This window comes from Trichogramma pretiosum, unplaced genomic scaffold (assembly GCF_000599845.2).
Source record: "Trichogramma pretiosum strain Unisexual culture from Peru unplaced genomic scaffold, Tpre_2.0 scaffold42, whole genome shotgun sequence".
In the NCBI taxonomy this organism is placed as follows: domain Eukaryota; kingdom Metazoa; phylum Arthropoda; class Insecta; order Hymenoptera; family Trichogrammatidae; genus Trichogramma; species Trichogramma pretiosum.
In genome coordinates this window covers 85,374-108,869 of record NW_019641653.1, presented here as the reverse complement: position 1 = coordinate 108,869, position 23,496 = coordinate 85,374, and the positions used below count along the sequence as shown (strand labels likewise).

The 23,496-nt window shown below is 38.8% G+C and overlaps 1 protein-coding gene and 1 non-coding gene across 4 annotated transcripts in view; one reads left to right on the top strand and one right to left on the bottom strand.

The window, feature by feature from the left end:
* The window catches only part of LOC106651945 (sodium/calcium exchanger 3), a 96,394-nt gene that overhangs the window by 14,126 nt on the left and 58,772 nt on the right, over positions 1-23,496 (top strand). For all 3 annotated transcript variants that reach the window (XM_023460074.1, XM_014370654.2, XM_023460073.1), the window contains exon 3: positions 16,232-16,323. In XM_023460074.1, the coding sequence (XP_023315842.1) occupies positions 16,232-16,323 (92 nt within the window). The remainder of the gene's footprint in view (positions 1-16,231; positions 16,324-23,496) is intronic.
* Positions 2,355-2,573, bottom strand: LOC111693920. The gene has a single exon (XR_002763528.1). It is a non-coding gene; the product is annotated as a small nucleolar RNA U3 (small nucleolar RNA).

The following is a 23,496-nucleotide window of genomic DNA, read 5'->3' as shown; positions in this document are numbered from 1 at the left end:
AAGCATCGAGTGTATATAATAATGCGTATACCGTCGATATTTATGTGATCAAGACGCAAAGAAAAAGTTGCTGGAGCAACTCTCGGTATGGCCATTGTTTTCCGCCAAACGTGCATATACAGCTAAGTTATCGACAGTTCATTAGCGTAATTAATGAGCTCAACAGCTGTCGCCTTTCACCCCCTCCTCACCCTCGTTCGTACAGTATATTGTCTTCAAGCGCGCAGATGTTATATATCTTGTATACACACACTACTATATAGTTGTGTAAGCTTCATTGCTCGAGCTTGCGGTATTGTTGCGCGTGTGGAGAAGCTGGCGCCAGAGCTCCATTCCGTGCCAAGCTAGCAAGCAAGTGCCGAGAGGACGAGGAACCTATGCCTGTACTTTGTTCTCCTAATCTGGCTCGTGCCTATTGTATATGTGTGTATGTGTCATCCTTCGCCCATGGTAACGAGCTTTCCCCGCAAACTACTGTTTCGCTCATTGCTCCTCATTTTTCACGCCTCGTCGTATCGCGTGATAATGTCGTCATTGTGAATGTGACTTGTTTACGGTATATACGTCATAATTTGTCGTCGAAACGATTAACGTTTTCACTGCTCGAAAGCTTGTGCGGTCGACGCCTCTTGCGGGTTTATATTTATAGAAATATTGAGATTATTTTTTTACGATAATTGGTGCACATTCTTTCGTCTATACGGAGTTATTCGTCGAGAAAGAAAAAGATTTTTAATTTTTTTAGCGTTATTGGTATTTTTAATATTGCTAATTGCCATTTAAAATGGAGCGGGAAAATAGACTTTAACTATCGACGCCATGGCCTATTGACTTGTGAACGTAGAGTAGTGCTTTAACAATGAGCTATTCGCTCTGTCCCAAGTACTCTCTATGAGTGGTATTTAACGTTTAACTGCTTTACGTTTTAATTCCTTTTTGAAATATATAGTGTTAATTATATTTTAAAACTATTTTATCATTAGTGATTGTGGTTAAAAATTTATCCACTTTGGATATTAGTTATTTTTAATACTTCAACCAACAAAAATGGAAGCATAGTTAATCTTTAAAAGTAACCCCAAGATCTTCTAGAATTGTAAGCATTGGAATCAAAATTATATATAGTTTCAATCTGCGGTGGAAGAATTTTTTCGAAATTAAAAGTTCGCGGTGAACATTGGTGCAACACAATCGCTCGAGCGCAAGTCGAATTTCCTGACGGCGTATCGCACTTCCATTTGTAAAATTAGCAAGAGAATACGCGAATAAGCCATCCATATCGATTTGAATGAAAAAAACCTGCTGTACATCTGACTCTCTCGCTGTCTTATGAAATTCCAAAGACTAGCGAAATTAATACACGCGTCGCGTGCTCGAAGAAGCTATACCTACTGCTCTACGGTAGCGGCAACGGCACGAAAGAGAGAGAAAGCTCTTCATTAAAGCAAGTGTATACGTAGCTATTTTCAAGTACCCGCTGTACGATTCACTGGCCCGTGACAAGTGTGTACTCGACTTGCTGCCACTCTCTTTTGTACGCGTGCGCCCGGCTCTCCTCCGTATGCAGTATATAGTACCATATACATGCACACACCCACACCCTACACCTTGATCTGATATATAAGTAATGTGCGAGATAAACGAACTCCATCTTAAAGCATCTTTTATGTACCGGGGCCCCCCACGAGCTCGTGCGCTTTCATTCGGGCAGAGCCGTTACATTACGGCAGATTTGATCGTTAAACGAGACTTCGTATTAACTGCTGCACCTATATATTATAGCTATGCACCTTTTATTTTATTTTTTTTTCGTATACCCGCGTCTGTAATTAAAAATATCTGTGCCCCTTCAGTGTGAGGAGTGAAGCCGTGAAAAATGAGCGTCCATCCGAACGAGCTCGAGCGCGATAATCGTCGGCATATAGGCGCTTTGTAAAATATTTTTCTATTTTGTTCGGGAGTGTATTTATTGGGTGCAACACTTTTCATACCATTTTTTATAATTGAAACGTATGAAAAAATTATTGAAAGTCTCTTTTTATCCTTCTCAATAAGGGCACATCCTTGTAGAATAACAGTTAAAAATAAAACTTCAACAAAATAAAAAAAAATTTAATTAAACTCTCTATATTGTTCATTGTAAATATACGATACATTTCTTTTAGGATAAATTCATAAATGTCGTTAAAAATAGCCCTACCGCCCTTTTGATAAAATAAGTATCAACATCGATACGAATTTCCATTACACATACTTTTGAATTTCAATAAAACACTAGTATAGCCTTTGCAAACTTCCACGTATGCTTGTGGCGCACGAGGTATTTGAATTATTTTTGAATTATTATAAGCATAACCACTCAGACAGCTACCCATCCATCCCTCTGGGTATGAAACCCAGAGGTGAACGATCATCGTTGGCAGGCCGAGCCTCCGCAATGGGAAGCTCGAGGCCGCCAGCCTCACGCTCAGAATGGGCAGCCACGTCTCATCCTCGTGGCTGCATCGACTCCTACTTTGGGTAGAGAGTCTGTGAAGATACACTACAGAAATGATCCTGTGAAGTATGATCTTGTCTTTTCGGTCAAATTGCCTCACTTCTTAAGAGCCAAACTTTTGTGTTTCACTTGCGAGTTTCGATATAAAAACGTGTCATAGCCACGTACCGGTGAAATCACGAACTATCGATCGAGTGGAGTCGCATCAATTTTTGACACTAATGCGCAAGACGATCTGTACCTCTTGATGAATGCGCTAGATCACTGATTATAACCATTGCGCATCGTGGCGCGGGCTTAACTCGGGCTCAACTCGTTCATGTGTGTATACATTTACAAGTTAGTATGTATAATTTTTCACGCGATAACTATTGAGTTTAAAATCAAAGTTTATAGAACCAAAGATATTTAAAATTAATTCAGAAACATCCTAAAATTTTTTCAGAATTTCTGAAGATGATTTTAAATGACCGAATTTATGCCAAACCAATGTTTCCGATAGTTACAACAAAAAATTTTAAATATTTTATAGCACTGCGTGTCTTAAGTTCACATTTAAGGCACGCTTTTCGGTGGTATAAGTCGCACATTCTGGCACCGCGTCGCGCCTATCGCACTCGCTGCGCTCGTGCGCTAACCTCACTCCGCGGTACCAGAATGTGCGACTTATAACTCGGAAAAGGGGGCATAAATGTGAACTTTGCACAGTACTATAAAAAAGTATATTGTACACGTGTCATAAGTAGCACATTATGAGCACGGCAGAAGCACCCTCGCTGCGCTCGGGCGCTTTACTCTGCCGTGCCATAATCTGCTACTTATGCCACTGTTTCATAATGTACTAGTTCGATACTCGGGCCATAGGGGACACTTTTCGGCCCAGCTATTAGGACCCTCGCTGCGCTCGGGCCCTAAACTACGCCGTGCCAAAAAGTGTTACTTATGGCACTTGTATCGAAAATTACTATAATTTTTTCATTTTTATGATTTATTCATTTATTTATGATATAATAGTTTGTAATAAAGTAAAAAAAAAAAAAAACAATGCAACGTACGCAATGCACGTCGATCGATCAGTCTTCATTTTTGCGACGAACGAACGAAATTTATGTAAATAAATTGCACGAATAAAACGCGAGCTTTTCACTGATGGAGTGAAAGCTCGCGGATGAAAGCTTAAACATTATTGCTAACTTAAGCCGCTATAGTATAGCCACGTATACACTTTATCAAGCATAAAATTAATTCAGGCTGTATACTTTTTATAGCTGTGCAGTACGTTCGTTTTGTGCGCGTGATTTTATGTAAGAAAACATGCGAAAATAATCATTGCCGCGCAAGCTCGCTCCTCCTCTGTCATTACTGCACGCAATAACCCAATTGCACAAGCGAAAGGAAAGAAAAGAGAGTAAAATAAAACTCCGAACTAAGTGTGTGCGCACAAATATATAAGTGCACATACACACGAGGTTAAGCGTAATAATGATAACACATGGTCGCTGCTGCAATGGGTTACTTGGAGATTCAGCGTAAGCGATTGTTAACACGCGAAAGCTGCGCACACGTGTGCCGCCGTTACACTTTGTTGCATATAAGCGATCTCGCATGCTACATACCGCGTTATATTCGTATAAGCTTCACGCGCTCGATCGTGCGGAGCTCTCGAACATCGATCGTGTAGTATATAAATTGCCGCCTGTTTTGATACATTTAAAGCGCTTGTGTGTATGGAGGGAATAACATAGTCACTTATGATGTGCTGCGTGCTCTTGAATATCAACGCAAAACCACGGTGTGAGAAGCTTGGAATGGGACAACTTTTAGAAATGCTTGTAACAGCAATATTATACGGCCTTATGGAAGACGATGCGGCCCTCCTTTCATCTTTGTAGTCTGTTTGCGTGAAAAATCTTATCTGCGTCTCGCTAGCACCTTGTGGATCGCTTTTTTCGTCTCCCTCGCATCTGTGACACGTAGTGACATGTAGTTCATTGAATTTTATTCCGAGGGTTCAGAAAGGTTCGTTAACACTGCGTATCAAAGGTAGAGAGATTATTCGACAGGTGAATATTGCCCAGGATAATTGCTGACCAAATGAAAAGAAAAAAGGGGTCATATTGGACAAGTGATTAAAGTCAAAGGTGACAAATAAGTGGCCAAAGAAAAATCTATAAATATACAGTCACAACGTTAATAGATTACTTTCCTTGATAGAGTCAACCATTAGAATCCGGAATAATCTGGAAAAAGCTGGAAAGAAAGAAAAAAATTTTCTTGACCTGCTTGTCATTATACATAATTATTTTAGGCAAAACAGTTCCCTCTCCAAGTTATTTAAATACATTTTTTCGCAATGAAATATCCAAACTCCTGCTGTATTTGACACTAATCGCACTTTTGATGATATGATTAAATGCGTTAACCGTTGAAAAAAAGCCGAATAGCTGTTCCATGCTATTTTATTTGCACGCGCTGAGAAATTCGTCGGAGCACACGTATATATATAATCGTGACCTCATGACTGCAGCCGCTGCCTAGCCGGCCGCATGCATTTTTCATAAGGGTTAAAGCCCTCACTCGTGTTTTGCCATCGTATAGAGCTTCTAGTGTACGAGCCAGCGCGGTTAAAAAGCCTCGCGCAATAATGCATCGTCGCGGTAAATTAGCAATAAGATACATTTTGTTACGCCAACGCGAATCCGAACGCTGTGATTCGGAGAGAGAGATAGCAACGGGACGTCGAAATGAATAAAGTTTTTTTTCGGACAGCTGTCGAGATTTGATGAAAGATAGGTGGTTTGTGCGTGATCAGGGTGTAGCCGAAATTTGAAAAGTTTTTCTGCAGCGTAAGCTCGCGCAAAAATTTTTTTTTGATTGGTGCAGTATTTTTTTCATTGACCCCTGCTAGGTCGAAAACATGAATTTTTGACAGTAAAAAGCTCAATGTTCGTAAACTCGCGTGAATTCACTGGACCAAGAGCCTCTGTACAAGAAGTTGTACGAGTCTTAAAAATAGCCCGCATCCAAAGCGTCATCCGTTCAAGTTTCAAATGTATATTCGTTATATATATATTTTTTTTGCACTTGAAGAAGTAAAGTGATGCACGTCTGGAACAAAAGCACCGGCTTTGTGAGTATACATATATACGATGCGAGAAAGAAGGAGATCGATCGCGAAGCCACTGCACATTACACTATGTGCAAGAATATATGTGTACAAGTATATGCAAGCGCATTCTACAATACTGCTCTATATGATAATGTATGTGTATGATGTGCTTTATGACCCTGAACGACGTGTCGGAGAAAGAGAGAATCATTGCCGCCGCTCGGATATGTGTGTGTGTGTGTGCGCGCGCGCTGCTTATACGTAAGAGCTTGCAAACGTGTGATCATTCACCAACGTCATATCTTCATATCTCTGTCCCTCTCGGCACATATATATGCACCTCTATCCAGCCCTCACTCTCCCTCTGCCCTTCCAAAGCTCTCGAGTGTCAGCTGGTCGTAGAGGTGTAAGCTCGGGGAATTCCATTGTCATAGGTGATATATACAAACGTACAATTCAGGCACACATCGCATGCAGATATAATGTGCGATAGTCGAGCGTACATCTTAATTTTGAGAATATTTTTCGCGTGTAATGGACCACCTTTTTTTCCGTACGACTTTTGAGGGTCCAAAAAGTATCGCTTTAAAGAAGCACCTCTACATTGCGACTCGTCTCAATTAAATATAATTTTTTTATGGGCCTTGAGAGTCTTTTGCAAGCCAAACTTTTTAACAGGGATCTAGGGAAATCCTCGCAGTAGTGTATATTACTCCTTTGAGTGCGTATACGTTTTTAGAGACTCCGACGCACGCTTAAACTCATGTTTGCTCATGGCTTAATGTACGCAACGTTTACGTACTCATATTCTCAGGGCAAGTGCCTTCTAATGTGAGCTGAATATTACATGCACGTTTGAGCGTTTTTTTTATGCGCACTTGCTATATTACATCGGATTCATAATGAAAGAGTGTACGGCACGTGTTAAGAAAATTGAAACGTATATTTCGACGTCTCAATTTTGGTGTGTGAATAAACTCGATTCATTCGTTTGAAGAAAATTGATATCATTTTGATACGGTTCCATGGGCCGTTTGCTCGCTCGATCGTTCGCACAGCTCGAGTGGTCTTAAACTCGAAAGTTATAGTGGCTAAATATTTCTAAAAATTTCTTCGCTGAGAGCAGCTACGAAACATAAGAACCCGAGCGAAAGCTTTATATATATAATACCCTCTCTCCAGAAATGATACATTTCTCGCTACAAATAGTACAGCATTATCATTTATCGTTCGTCAAATCGACTTATTTATAAGTAATATAAAATTAAAAATCCGATTAAACAACTGGGGTGTTACGAAATTGGAGTTATGTTCGCGCCATCTCAATCGAGTCGATCTCCGAAAATTTGCAAGCAGAAAACTTTTTTTTAGTTTTTTACTTTTTTCACTCCGAAATGGGTCGTCAATTTTGTTCTCGAGCGTGACGAGCTTTACTGCGTATCCTCTTATGCACGAGTTCGCATCATTATTGTGTGTGCAAAAATGACCTCAAATTTGATGCCTTTTTTCTCTTCTCTTATATCCAGATACGAGCGCCCCTTTCCCTAAAAGCACGCATTGAAACTCGCTAATTCATCATCATGTAACAGGGGTGCTATATAGTTGAGAGCGAAGCACTGACAACAAGCCGCTCTCTCGCGCTTTCATTTGTATACGCTTAAATACGAGGTCATCATGCGTGACTCCTCCCCCCCTGATCCCCTGCTGCTTCGTACGAGTATTTATGAATTCTTCTCATTACTCTAAGATATTTATAGCTTTACATGATGTTGAATCGATCCAAATGTATTTGTGCTATATATGGGTGCGTAGGTGCTTCATGAAATCACAAGTTTGCTCCGATTAGGTGTATCTCAACACCCTACACTCTGGGTTATACTCTCTGTGTTATACTTTATGTTATAAAGTGAAAATATCGTATTGCCACTGTCGAGTCTTTTTTTTCTCTTTCACTTCCAGCGTCTGTTGGACGTTAATCGATGTATAGGCGCCTCGCACGCGCGCTTCACACATATTTCAGCCTTTCGACGCGATCTCTCGGCATGGCGTTGATCGTCGGATATCATAAACATACCGAGAACGAAGCGTTCACGAGCTTAGAAGTTTTGTGATTTTATGGCACACAGGATCTCGTATACTCTGAATTATGCAGACAAGAAAAAAATAACAAGAATAAGAATATTTTTAAAAATCGTTAAAGAAGTTAAAAAATTATTTTTACTATCAAAAAAATTTTTTTTTATAAAAATTACTTATTCATAAAAAAAATTTTACCTTTTTCTAAAAACTCATATTTTACATTAGTAATCAGTGAGTTCGAATAAAAAAAAGCTAGATGAAGTTTTTTCGCTCCATCGGCTATGAAAATTCTCTGGGCTCTAGTTATTGTCGATGCAATCGACGTAATTCTACAATCAAAGCCGAGATCGATCACGGTAATTCCTAGTAACGTAGAGCACGAACGATCCACAAATTATACTCATGAGCGAAGCCCCCCGTGTGAGCGAAGTGTTGCTGCGCGCGTCAAAGTGTGTATCGCGTACGCAAAAGCTTGCGCGTTTACGCCTGCGAGCAGTTTATAATCTCCCTCGTGTGGCGAGAACGAACTTTTACATATTTTTACGTACATTGTAAATCGGCTCGTGCATCGCTGAATCTGCGTAGTAAGATTAACGTGTATAATACATTAAATTCGCTTACCTCTCTAGACATATAATAAAAAAAAAAACATAAATTGCACGGCACGCATGTGACGATCGAGTTTCGGCCTAGATGATCGCGAGCACGCGTACATTACGAGCAAGGCTAGCATTTTTCAACTTAACTGCACTGCATAAATGAGATGCTGTCGATAAGGACCTCGTTGCCTTGAAAAAGCTCCATTTCCCTACTGTAAAGTATCGCTGCATGCTTTCATTGACTTCTTGCGTGCACAAATACGTAAAGTCTTTAATCACGTATAGAAAGTACATTATTTATGGATATTTGAGATTTTATTGTTTTGTTTTTGATAAAAAAAATATTTTGAAATAACATGGAATACGCGTAACTGCCTTGATAAATACACTTATGATTTTCATCGCGGTTCATCTTTTTCCAAGCTTATAATTTCGATTTTTCACCTACATGTATAATTCACTTCCGCGAATCTATACAAATAGAGCTATTACCTATTATCTTACGTAACTCACGCGCACCTGTGTATGTCTGTGTAATCGTGTGTTGTGTTCATATACGTACATGCATACTGCATAATTTCAGGTATATACACGTGTAAGTAGGTAAGCTTTTCTTTCCTGTCTCTTGAGCTTATGTATACCTACTTGAGGGACGTGTGTATATATCTACCTTTTTAACGACGTTCAGCGGCCCACGCATCGCGCGCGTCTATGTGCCTGTGTATTCATAAACTGGCACCACGAGCGCATGTGCATGTCGTACTAGACGTTGCGGCTCGTCAAAAAAAAAGCGCGACGCTCGCCTTACAGCTCACTGGTGCGGTATTTATAATAAAAACGTATTATATACAAAGCTTGTATACGCGGTCTTAGGTCTTGGGAAAGGAAAGAGAGAGATAGTGAGGGTTGAGTGAAATGACTCGCCGAACTACTTTAACGTTTACAGCTCGCTTACTTTGATATACTTGCGGGAAGGTTAATGACTTGACACGATGAACGAAAGTCGATGCGTTTATGAACGCTGCGAATAGTCGGGAAAACACCTTGCGATTAGGTAAAATGGTTCGTAATTTTTTTCCTTTTTTCACTGGTATTATCCATCTTTTTTAAATTTATGGTAAATGACTGGTCGTAAGATATTGACATTACGCATTTGAGCATTCCAAATGTTGAACTTCATGTAATGACGTTAGTTCGTTGCGAAACCATATAAATATGACTGAAAAACACTAAATATATATCTAAAATATAAATGGATCTATAGTCGATGTATGTTTGTAGAAGCAAAACTTCTAACGGTTTACTTAAGCTGTGGAAAAAATAAAACCAAATCAATGATGGATGTGTCCGTGGATGCGCGGTCAGGTTAAACAAGTCTTTTCTATTTTCATATAGAAGTAAAAACTTTTGCATGTTTTGAATCTATGGCTTTAATACCAAAAAAATACAAATGGACGATTCAAGTATAATGATCGTAGAAAATAATCTCAACTTTTAACTCTTGACGCAACACGTATCACAATAGATTATTGTCATTTGCAAACCGTTTAATTTTATTGTTTTGACATTTTTTCATTTCGATAAATCTCTATGAGTTTTTTCTTCTTTATTCTCGAGGGCCAAATTCGAAGAAAAAACATACATATATTTTCGCTTAAACGTATGCTCAGTTAAGATTCCTAGAGCTCTGTTATACTTTCATATACTTCACAGTATAATTTTAATGTTTTCAACGCAGCAAATAAACTTTTCATTTTTAGTCTTAACCGTAACGGAGTGCTGCCCCCGCATCAAGTTATAAACTTGGTAATAATGAAACAACTCTTGGCATCATAACAATAATATTTCGACATATTTTGCAAAAGTAATCACTTTTAACTTCTCGATGCCGCACGCAGGGAACTTTTATGCAGTGGCAACAGTCGTGCAACCTTACCTATGTCATTGCATCTATAAACTTTTATGAAAATTCACATCATTCGTGAATTTACATTCTTTCAAAATTAAAAGGGACAAGCTATACTTGCGATATCTGTAACTTTCGCAGGCGCTTTTATTTTACTCATGTAATGACTTCTTCAAATTTGAGTTGATAAAATATTTTTGAATGATTTGAAGTTTTCATTATTTTAGTTTTGGTTGATTTCATCAATTAAATGAATTATAAATGAAATATTAAACTTTAAATGAAACCTCCTAATTCGTTTACTCAAACCCCAAACATTGATTCCTTATCATATTGAAGCACAGATTTAGATTGAAAGTACAAAGGTTTACACGCGCAGTGCCTCGATAAATTAGTAATCGAATCGAAGCTTTGTCAACTTTTACTCGCACGCGATATAGGGGAGGTTCGAGACTTCATGTGCGCACCTTTGCTTTTGTAACTCATCGAGTGAACCTTCACTGTAGGACCTGTCGATTACACCCATTGTGTATACTTTAAGAGCTATTTCCTACCATCGTGTACACGACACACACACGAACGCATTTGCATGACTCCAGCTAAAGTCTCTGCCAAAATCTAATTGACGTGCAGAGGTGGTATTTCATACACATGATTGTTCATTGTTTTTTTTTGTGGAAGAAAAATACTTTTTTTAATTTAAGGTTTAATTAGGACACTATTTTTCATGCATGATTCTTCCTTTTTTTTTTGCTTACAACTGAACTTCCCGACACGCTTATACGAGTGCGTAATCATATTGACTAATTTAATTTCGAAGTTTCACTGAAGTTTTTCTTACTTTCTCCTAAAGTATATTCAAAATTACGCGCTCGAAATGAAAAATATAAAAAACTCGCGTCTGTTTGATGGAGAAAAAAGTGGTATTGGAACTTTTTTATTGTAACTTCATTACTTTATCGATTTTCGATCGTAGATGCATCACGGCTTGTTTTTTCTCTAGGAACGAAAAGGAAATCGGAGAAATAAGCAATTTTGATTTGAATCTTATATATAATTGATAAAAAATCGCATAAACAAATTGTTTTCTTAGTCTCAAGTTTCACTGGCCTGAGTTACTAATTTTTCTTGTCTTATCATTTATTGATTGAAACTGAGAGAGAACAAAGGCCCCCACAAACATCGTCGAATGCCCGATGACTTTTCCTTGGGGGCGGATGTATGTCAATTTCTCCAACTACAACTCGATAGGAGCCTGGGGGTTGAGAAGTCGAGCAGACATTTTTCCTGAGTTTTTCGTTATGGATTATATTGTATCTTTAAATCGATCCGTTTCTTTCTCGTATTTGAGGGTCAAAAGAATGAGTATCTTCCGTATATGTCTTTGAACCACGACGCAACGCTAATACACTTTTTTGCCGTTTTTTCCATGCGAGCTATATTGACTTTACTGATCCGAGCGGTAAAAAGTATGTAGCTACTTCTGCGCTCAAATTATATTTATTACTTTTGCACTTTGATCTGGAAAAAAATCATCTTTTAACTTTCTTAATTTAAGAAACGTAATATACAATAATACTAAAGCATATTAAATTATAAATTGATATTTCGGTACTTTCCAAGTTATCAAAGTTTGCATAAAATATGATAGATGTTCATCATAAGTTACAAATAAAAAAATAATACTTTTCTGGTTTTGATTTTATCAACTAATAAGCGATGAAACATTTTATTCATCTTTTATACTTAATTACATCTTACAACAATGTGCGAATGCTCAATTTTAGGATTAATTCCAGACACGAACTATAATATTGAGATACTTTTATAGCTTTCGAATTCGAAATTCGACCTCTGAATTAAAAATCACTCCGCCTTCAGACTATAACACGCTTTCCGATTTTCCTCTCGCCTGTCTGAAAATGTCTCACCGCGCCGTTCATTTTTTACGGACCCGTGAGCTAATATTTGCTCAATCGACGGGCCATGAAAAACCTTCATTTTCCGGAAATACATTTTCCTCGGATCAGCTCATCCTCGACGCTTATAGCGTGCTGAAACGGGGCACCTATACAAATATCTGGAAAAAGTTTTTTGCAAAAAAATTACATAATATATATGATTTCTGTACGAAGGGCTTTGCAAGAAAAATAACTGCGAATTTGGATTGCATTGCGGTGGTGAGCGCGCGCGTGTGTGCATGTGTAGCAGAGAAACGAGAGTTATACGAGATACGTGAGAAAAATTAGAGTGCATTTTAGCTCTCTACAAAAGTTGCAACGATCTCCTATGGGATAAGGGTGCGAGCGTTTGCGAAGCACAACCTTTAAACTCGACTAAATATACGCTGTACGCGAAAGGAAGCGCTTCTTTATTTTTGCGGAAATAAAGTTTAAATTTTTAATGAAAAGTTGCTCAAAGGATGCCGTGTACTTTTAGTCTAATTTTGATTCAATTTCGAGCAGGATATCTCTCGTGACTGGAATTTATTTATTTTTATTCATTTTCTAAAAGTCTATTCGCATGTGCTGTTTCTAACGCCGAATATTCGAGTGCAATTTAAATTAAACGTTCATTCATTATTCCCTACAGAGTCAATAGCAAAACTACCGGAAGTAGTTTTTTCGACTATTCGTTCGTTCGCACGACATCTTTCTTCTCGCTCGCTTCAGTACAGTGGCATTCAAATCCCGAAAGTTCGTACATAAGCAGCAAGAGACTCTGCTCCACGAGGCAGAAGGGAATCACGAATCGTATATATACATTATATAAGTAGACAAAAGGGTCTAGAAAATGCCTATAAGCGGCGAATAGCGTGCCCGCGTATCGTCTAGCTAGATAGCTCTACTGGTATACACGACGAGTTGGCGCGTGAGCGAACAAATTGCCCGGGACTGCGAGAGAATGAGAGAGGAACAAGGTCGACTTGCATGCAGGTAATGAGCCTTGACCTCGTAAAAGGGCAAGTATTGTTATGCGTGGCGGCATGAGTGCATGCGCTTCAGTGTCGGAGAAAGCTAAAAGCGCGCGAAAACTATTCGGACGCTGCGCTCCACGCCGTTTCGGCAAATCGAGTGAAAATTACCCTTTCCTTGTGCAATGCTACAGTCGCAATTGATTCAAATGTTCGTTGCGTGGAATTAGAAAAAATAATCAACAATTGGGTTAAGGTATACATTCCTATTGTGGATCATATCTCATGTGTGAACTAAAGAATCAAGTATACAATTCCACTAAAATCGTATCAAGTTATTCGTTATCTAAACTGTATGAAAGAACCCTGGTAGAAATGCAACATTTTTTGACCAATAGTGTAACGCTTTTTCTCAAATAAAATGGCCATTTAATGGCCATTCATGGCAAATGACCATTAAATGGCCATTTTATATGAGAAAAAGCGTTACACTATTGGTCAAAAAATGTTGCATTTCATTAGAGTTCAAAACTACTTGATCCAGTGTCCTCATTATGGAACGGATAAATCAAATTTTGATGATAATCATTTTAAATTGTTACATTCTCTAATGTAAACTCTATAAATGATCTATTTAAGTTTAATACTGGAAGAAATTTTCTAACCCGGATTTTAATAAAGCGATTTCTAGTAGATCTTGATTTTTACTACAAGTCAACAAGTGTTCATAGTAAGTGAATGGTAATTACAACATTCATCTTGCTTCAAGAATTGAAGTACAGGAATTTGTAATATACTTGATCAACATTTCAATTTATAAATACTAATTTTAAGGCATTAGCATATGGATTTAATTTCAAATAAAATGGCCTAATATTCCCCTGGTAGAAATGCAACATTTTTTGACCGATAGTGTAACGCTTTTTCTCATATAAAATGGCCATTTAATGGCCATTCATGGCAAATGTCCATTAAATGGCCATTTTATATGAGAAAAAGCGTTACACTATCGGTCAAAAAATGTTGCATTTCTACCAGGGTCATGTTTATTGTATTTTAAGATATTTGCATTTCAACTGAAATTCGATTCGAAAATTTAGGTAGGCTCTAAGGACAAAACAAAGCATGATCTTTTTTAAAAATTATTTTCATTTGAATCTAAAACTTTACCTATTCTTTTTTGGTTTCCGAGAATCCGGTCATACGCCATCTAGCGGTAACTTATAATTGTTAATTTATAAATTGCCTTAAAACAATATTTTAAAACTTTGTATTTTCTACCATTTTAAGATACTTTTAAAATAGAACCAGTCTTTCTTTAAAAATTTACGTATTGGTCAAGTAAATATACAGCATATTTCCTTTAATTTTAATAAAAGTACTGAATTTTATTAATTTTAGAATTAATACAATATTTTTCACATAAAAGTCATTGGCTTTTAAGAGTAAGTTTTTTGTTTTTAAAATGAAAATACAATAATGTTAAAAGTTATTATATAGTATATCTATATTTGAATACAAACGTCAAGAGTACAATAGTACGAGTCAAGTGTACTTGAAATTTACCAATAATTTTTACACTGTAGCGCTTTTTAGCATGCTTTATTGTGGCACAATGGTCAAGTAGCAATCGATGTTTCGCTACATTGGATGCTTTTAAAAATTCAAACAAAGTCATTATATGAAAAAAATGTCAAACACGCGTAGGCCTCAACTGTACATACGCTCAAAGTTCAGTGGAGCTGCGGCTATGATCGCACCTCTTGCTCTATGAGTCTCAGTGCATTGCATCGAAGCTCAGGAGCAGCCGCCCTAACATTATACATGGACCTGTGCCAGTGTAGTTGCCTGTGTAGCTCGATGTGGAAGAAAATTGAATCCACTCAACTCTGAACAGTACCTGAACTCGAGGGCTGATACATGTATATAGATGTATTCATAATGTAGTACACACACACACAAGTAGAGAGTGAGAAAAGAAGCCCGAGAGTGCATGGAAAGTAGTTTGGGTTACGAGTTTTCCGCGCTCAGGCAGCGATGTCGACCAACTAAAGCGAGCTTTCGTGCAGATATCCGGACTCTAAAAAAGTAGATTATATATCCGTAAGGTAATGGACGCGCGCGCGCAAGCTCTATGTATGTGCCGCCTTTCTTTCCCAGAGCTGTTATCGAGTAATGGAATTCCTTTCATCGGCATAAAACGCATACTATCGCTTCTCGCGAGTGTGAGGCTAAATTAAATATACAGGTATATGTAGAAATGTTTATGTACAAGAGACTCTGAGAGCGCTCGGGGCGTGCCCTGTAACTCCGAATTACGCTTTAAGAAAATCGCGGATGCCTGCGTACGTGTACATTTCAAAACAATATTACCTAACGATGGTACAAGGAACGTCACAGGACGCATGCACATAATCATATACTGGTGCAGTGCGCGTCGCCCTGTAAATAACTTCATTAAGCACCGACGAGCTTGTCGCTACAAGCTGTTATACAATTTCGGCGCAGTGCAGGCGGAAGTCGTCCAGCAGAGTATACGTTCGCTGTCGCTCATCGTTTCGGCTAATATGCATGTATGTAAGCTCCTCTTTGGCAATCAAATTATTTGCAGAAACTTGACTCTTATCGGTCAGTTAATAATGTTGCCTCCTCGATCTGATGACGATGATGACGACGCCAGACGATGACTTTGTTGCTTGCTACCTCGACCTAAATCATTCCACGCATAGACTATTTTAGATACATCTCGATCGAGAGGAAAAGTAGGAAAAAAGTTTTTCTGATAATTTAAAGTTTCGGCCGATGAACTGAAGTACAACTTTGTGTTGCTTTCGAGTATTACCGATAGCGCCCTCGTAGCCCGTAGTCGAGACTTTCGAGAAGTTGAGGAGTTACTCAAGATTTCCAAAGAAAGCTGAAGCTTCTTCTATCGAGGCTGAAATAATGTACGCGCATTTTGCTGACCGTTCGGCTTCTCTCGTTTGATGCAACCTGTGATTGCTTTTCCAAGAAACTTTATCCATTTTTATTGTATGCATATTTTTCTGACCGAGTACACCTATCCATCTTTATATTACAATACATAAGTTCAATACATAACCATAATTTGTTTTCTTTTGTGTTTCAGAAAAGTCATAAATCTTACGATAATTGAAGAAGACTCTTATGAGAAGGATGCGCTATTCTACGTGGAACTCGGCAAGCCGCAGCTTCAAGGGGGTGAGTTGACGTTCATCGAGTCCTCTGTATAACGCACTTGAAATATAAAAGGCAGTAATACGTACGACCGCGCAGACGTTGACGCCGCCGTGCACTCGGGAAACGTCGACCTTTTCTCAATTAATTATACGTATGATATGATGTATCGACGTTTCCCACTGTAAATATCGAAAAATGGTGCATATTCAACGTCGCATACAGTACGTATATAATACGACGACGCCAATTCGTTCGTTCTTTTTTTCCAACGTTCGCGTATAAGCGACGCAACAACGACAAGCATTTCCTGCGTAAAATTTGCGCGCGATTATCCGTCGATGTAATTATTGTTTAATTAATTATTTAGCATCGGGAACGCGATGGCTGGTGCGCGCTCGACTCGCAAAGCACCGTTCGAATTACTTCGAGAGTCGCTGCTGTATACATCGAGTTGCGCCGGCGAATAATACCCCTCGAGCTAAATTGGAAAACTAGAGCTTGACGCGCAACAGAACGGCGAGTACGTGTATGCACACATATACACGTATAGAGCGCGCAAGATCTCACAATACCATCTAAAACTGCGCATAGGCAGGCGCGAGAAACGGCAATTAAGGCCTCTCTCTCTCTCCTCATTACAATTGGAAAAGAGAAAGATATAGAGGGAGTGCCAAGTATACGTGACGAACACAAATCGCGTATCGATTGTATCGTTAACATTTGCATGACGCGTGCGAGGCACTACTCTGTAGTAATTAATATCTGCTTTGCCTCTCCCGAGTCGTTACTCGGGATACGCACGCAATTATTCGTTTCGCTACCATACGAACGTGTCGATTCGAGTATATGCGAACTAATCGTTCGAGTACTTTTTTTAGGCTTTTATCTTACTCGTAATTGAAGTGAACTTTTATTATTCATAACTTGTCGCAGTTCAGTTGCACGTGGTTAACAAAATTATATATATTTCTAATTTTCTTTAAAGCATTGGTCGCGAGCAATTGTTGCAGTAAATATTACAATTTTCTCGTAATTAATATCCGCACAATTTCTTTCTTTCTCTCTCTTTCTCTCTGTCGCATATAACCGCTAAGTATAAGGGTAATCGAGAAAAGAGTCGAAATGTGCAACTGAGCGTACGTGGCTTTTACGTGCGGTGTTTGCCGAATGGAACTGCGACGACTATGAAAAACTACTAGTAAAGAGAAAAAGAGAAAGCTAAACCCGGTGGAAAATGAATGACTGCAAAATTAAAAGCAATTACGGAGAATAAATTTCGTTGAAAATTCCAAGCTGCGACCTTATCAAAGTCCAAGGGGCTCTCTTTTTTATACCGCATTGTATTCAATACGGCTTCACGCTGAGCAACAACTTCGCCGAAATTTTTTTATCTTTCATTATATGTAGAGACTCGCTCGCGTGAAAATGAAAAGTGAGCCAAAGTACATACAGCGAAGTACAGTTACATAAAATGAAAGAAAGAAGAAAATTTATCGGCGCATCCGAGAACTTCATTATCCTCCGTGAAACTCTTAAGTTTAAACTTTAGCCTCGATATGACATTGAAATCGATTCAACCTGAACGGAGTGAAATGAAGCTCTCGCACGAAAGTCCGGTGCACAGAGAAAGCATCAAAATTGTGGGAAAATGTTTTCACGGTAAAAATATTGCGAGCGCGAGCGTTGGAAAAAAAGAGAACGAACGAACAGCTGTTGGTCGCTGCTATAAGTCTTTACTGCTCTGTGCGCGCCCTCACAAATGTCGCAAAAAAAGTAAATTAAAACGAATAATATGTGCACATAGCGTCTTTTTACCAAATATTTATATGTACATTTATATGTTTATGTATGCATGACATGCGGAAAAGTATAATAACAAAAAAAAGATTTTTTTTTAAAAAACGGTTTTTTCCATTTCGTGTTTCCCTCGCTGGTAATTTCTGCAGTGACTTAGCATTTCATATAAATGTTGAAATTACGTTTTCTGATTCCTAACCCTGGTAAATAATTCTCTACTATTCCGATGCTGAATGGTGAATCTTTCCTCGGCTTCGTCTTCTCTGGACTACTTGATTTACGACCACGATGATGATGACGATAATGACGATAATGGTGGTGGTGTTGGTGGTGGTGATAATGATAATTTCTCGTAAGTGTAAATAAAACAAAAACGAAGCTACAGGTTTTCAATGCAGAGTATTTTTGAAAAACAAAAGCTACTTTTGAGAAAGTGTATCATACACGAGTTGCCGCTTTGTGCTCTCACTCGTAAAATTATAATATATCTCTACACTTGCATTTATATTATTATCATCATATTATATAGAAGAGTATACGATTTTTGTTATAATTCATTATCATAAATAATACGTAGAAACTCGAACGATGTATGTTTTTGACGTACAAAACAACAATCATGCATACCCATGCACGTATATAATTAATTGCTCCTATAATTCGACCAGACGTATATGTTAATGAAATACACTCAGTTATATCCTAAATGCAACTTTTTATTATAATAGCAAAATTATCGTTTCTACAGTATATTTTTTAAATGCTGAGTAATTATTGCAGAATTCCTACTGATAAATGCCAATACTTCATAAGCATTAATTATGCACTTCTTTTATCCAGTAATCGAGTAAAAGCTTGTTGATTCGTACTCGGTTTAAAATGAAATTCAACGGCACTTTAATTTATTTTCAATTTTTTCTATACCCGATTGCACTGATACTTGTCGATCATCACTCGTAAAATCGAATGTTTTTTTTTTAATAATAAAAATTTATATTTGCCATATACAGTTTGTAACAGATCACAATTCCATTTTCATGTGAGAAGCATGTAGTGGCAACAAATATTATACATCCATACACTTTGGTTCAAAAAAATGTTCCGTATACACGTATAGATTATTTTGTGTGTGCCGCTCGTGTGTTGATAAAAATACCAATTTTATCATGTAGAGAAATAGTCTACGGCATTGGCTGAACATGTTCACATTTACCGCTCGAGAGTTGATACGAGTTTTTTTATGCCTCGAACACATATATCATAATGTGTGCCTGTAGAAACATGTAGAGCTGAGCGTCCACCAATATTTTCGAGTGCGTTTTTTATTTTCAACAAAACTAATTGAACATAACCGAGTATCAATAGTGTGGTGAACCAGTTTCATTTTTTTTTTTAGAAAATTTTAACTAATCATAATTGAATATTATAACTGAATTTGTCAAAAGCACGTGTGAGCTTTACTTTAGTAACATTACACGACTACTCCCCCGAAATTTTTATCCGTAAAGTAATTATTCAAATTTTAACTTGCACAGTCTATCCGTTCCAGTGTCCCGATCCACCAGCCATAAATATTCCTGTGTGCGACGTTGTGCATCCAATGGCGAGCACGACTCGGGCTTTTGCAGAGCAATTTTACTAGGTCCGATCGGTACAATTAGAAAAAGAAGAAAAAAAGTTCAAACAGTCGATGTTCAGAAAAAAAAAGAAATATTCGATTCGTATTATTATTAAACTTCATTGAAGTATACAATTTTCTTCATGCGCTTGGGAGCTTGCGACGGTACAAGCGCGTGCATGTATATCGTGCGCAGTCTTGAATCGATTGAAATTCATCTTATCGGCACACAGTAGTAGCCGTGCCACTGCATTCGATCCTTTCATTTCTCCAGGAGAGCAAAAAATCAAGGAATATTCTGCTATCGGTAGCTCGACTGTATACGCAATTTGCATATCTAACTCCCACTACTCTTTTCTGTTGCGCTTCTCTCACTTCGAGAATTCTTGGCTGCTGTGCGCGGGGTAAAATGGAGGGATGCTTTTATACATATGGAAGTTGCAAGCTTCGTTTGTCGAATAATCCGTATCATCCGTGTACACAGCCTCTGTTCGAAATCCTCTCTGACCTCAGCTCTGATATTTGCTCTTTCTGCTGTGTTACCCTTTACCCAAATGGATTTGCCTAAATTGCAAGTCGATAATACCTGCAGATGCCGAGGGATATCAAAAGTCTCGCTCTTGCGTATTCAACCAAAGCAAACGCCCCTTGCCGCGCGCACGAATGCACGCCTTGATCTTGGGGATATTGCAACGAAATAGCATTTCAAATTTTCCAATGTAAAAATATTCCGCACGGTAAAAGTATTTGCAGATCTTAAGATTACCACCTGTATTTTTGTCAAAAAAGAGAGAAATATTCATGGCGTCTGACACAGCTGCCGAATGAACTAGCCTTCGGGCGCGTACTGTACACATAGCACGAAGTACATACAGACGTGTGCAGTGAGTAGCCTGTAACACAAGAGGAGAAAAAAAATAGTTCACAAAGAAGCTCCAGTGTACATTGCCCTTAGCAAATCTTTTCTTCTTCTATATACTTTCTTTTCCTTCTTTGTCCTATACTTTGTCCCGCGAAACACCTCGCGCCGTGTTCCGCTTGAGCTTGCAAAAAAGCAAAGTATGTCTATATGATCGATTCTCTGACTTATCTGACTTATAGGCCCAAAGCCTTTTTTGTTTAACACGTTTAAAATTTGGTCCGCGAACAATACAAATCAATGTTACTGAATTTTATTGGAATATTCGAGTTCATTTCCGAAATAACGGGCCTTTCGAGTTTGACAGAGAATAAGTCATGAACGCAAGCGTCTTGAGGACACAGAAAATTTACAAGAATAACATAGTACATATTGTACATCCTCGTGATTTAATTATGTAATAAAAGATTATGTAGACACTTTCGAAATCTAATACGGTTAAATAAGCCGGAACTGTCACGGACAATTTGTAAGTTTTTACAAAGCTGCTCCGCTGGCCTAGCGCGGCTGGCTGGCTAACTGTGTGCAGTGCGCGCACTTCAGTTAAGGTTCTTACTAAAGTCACATAAGTGACTGTTTCCAACACTCAATTTATCTGCTCCCACTGGAAATAGAGAACAACTCGTGTTTAATTACTCCCGCGCACACTCGTTACAAGCCCGACGTAACTGTACTTTTCATCTTTTCATTAGAGAAGACCAAATATTGTCGCGTAGGACTTGTCTCTGCCGTTGTTGTTTTTACACATTTTCGAAGCATTACATGGCACCCTTTAAAAACACTCTCACACTGTTTTTTCAGCAAACGGTCAAACATCGCTGCACGCAAGTAGTGATAAATAATTTAGAAAAAAAAACAAAGATCGGTGCAGGAATCTTCGAGGTTTTATACTTTTTTCGAGCTCATATTTCGAATCTCGTGTAAGACCTTTCTTTTTTTGTGTCATTTGAGCGAAAGAAACAAGAACACTTCGTCCCTCGACGCTTGCTTTCTTTCGTTTTTTTTTGTGACGGCGAAACGAGAAAAGTGAGAACGAAAAAATAACGACAGCGCCCTTGTGAAATGAAAATCAGCTGCGTGGGGCAATTCATGCGGTTGCAAGCTCGTTAAATTCTATACGCGCGCCAGCGTAGAGTTTGACGCATTTATTTTTACCTCTTTTTTACCTCAAGCTTTGCTTCGTTTATTGCTTCATGACCTGGACATTTTTCTGGCTGTAAGATTTCACTCGAACACTTGTTATCATGCACTCAAAGTATGGGAAATAGCCGTAGAAAAATGTTGTCCATCACTTATCGAGGAGCTTTGCTTATCAGGCAGCTATAAACTTTGAAAGAGGATAAAGAAAAATTCCTATTATCATTACATTATTTTGGACGAGCACTCGTGCAATCGATGGAATTTTATTTAGCTTTTTTGCGACACGATAAAACTTGCCGATCGATCTCACTAACTCACGGGATTTTAGTATCCCAAGCCAATGTATGTGTAAGGCGTGTAGGATGAAAAAAAAGAGAGACTATCTTTATTATGCGTACGGGTAGCCAACTCACTGCAGTGTCGCAATATAAACTTTTGAAAAAAAGTCGTCCTTTACTCCTGCGCGGTGGTGTGGGTGCGCGCACGTGTGCACGCATATACACGAGACGAGAGTTTACACCGCATGCAGCCGTATCTAATACCCAATGCGTATACTCGTAATTTTTCCTCCACTTCATATTGCAAGGAAACGTAATAACGCGAACGCAGGCGAAAGAGCATGATTACTTTTTCGCGCCCTTCTGGCGCGCGCACTCGTGATATCTAGTCTGCTGCGGCCGCGCCACCGCGTGTGCGTATAAAGCTGCAGTAGCAGCTCTCTCTCTCTCTCTCTCAAGGTCAAGAGCTTTTTCCCCTGTACTTTATTTTTTTTCTCACGCTCTTCGGAGCTGTATGTATGTATGTACGGATCGCCAGCGTTACAGAAAGAGAGAAAGCTGACCTCGCAGCAGAATAGCTTTGCAGCTGTACGTATATGCTCTCGGGACCGCAGTTTCGTTGAATTTGTGGGCTATACTACTGCGAAATTCGAACATGAATCTAAATGAATTGACCAGAGCCAACGAGTTGCTCCTCGTTGTATATTGCTACACCTGTACACTTTATGTTTACGCAGGTCTGCAGGCCGCCGCGCGCGGGAGAGCAGAAATTAAGATAACGTTCGGGGGGTTGCGGCGACGAATGAAATATTGACGGATCGAAAATGCGCAACCTTTATAAATCTGGCGAGGGAAGAATTAAATTTTCCGCCAGCTGTCAAGGACTCCGAGATTGGGTTACATAGATTGCATACGTACGCCGCGGGGCCGGTTTGCGTTACTGTTTACATTAATATACATGTTTATAGGTGCAGTCTACACACGGGCGCGTTGTTATACGCATGAGAATCGCAGCGGGGAAGCTGTTATTAATATACGCCATTGGCATTGAATTTTCCAGGACGCGTTTCGCGAGCGCTGGGACATTGAATTTATGCGTATATATAAACGCGCCTGCGTGCCACCTACACGCACTGCAAAATTCTAATGATAACTAATGGCTTTAAAACATTGTTAGTCGAGGTCATTTTAAATTTTAACGAGATGACCCGCGGCCACGCGATCGATCGACAGCGCATTTCCCCGCGCGCGATTGCACGCGATCCATCAATCTTTAAATCCCAAAATTGTCTCGCTCGCTTGGATGTAATTAATACGTATTGCGTGCGTAAATAACGATAACCATTCGAGAGATTCTAAATATTTTTGGCAGCTCTAAAAATCGGCGCTATAAACGCGGGCGCGTATAACATAGCGATGCGCACGATGTTTGCCACCCACAC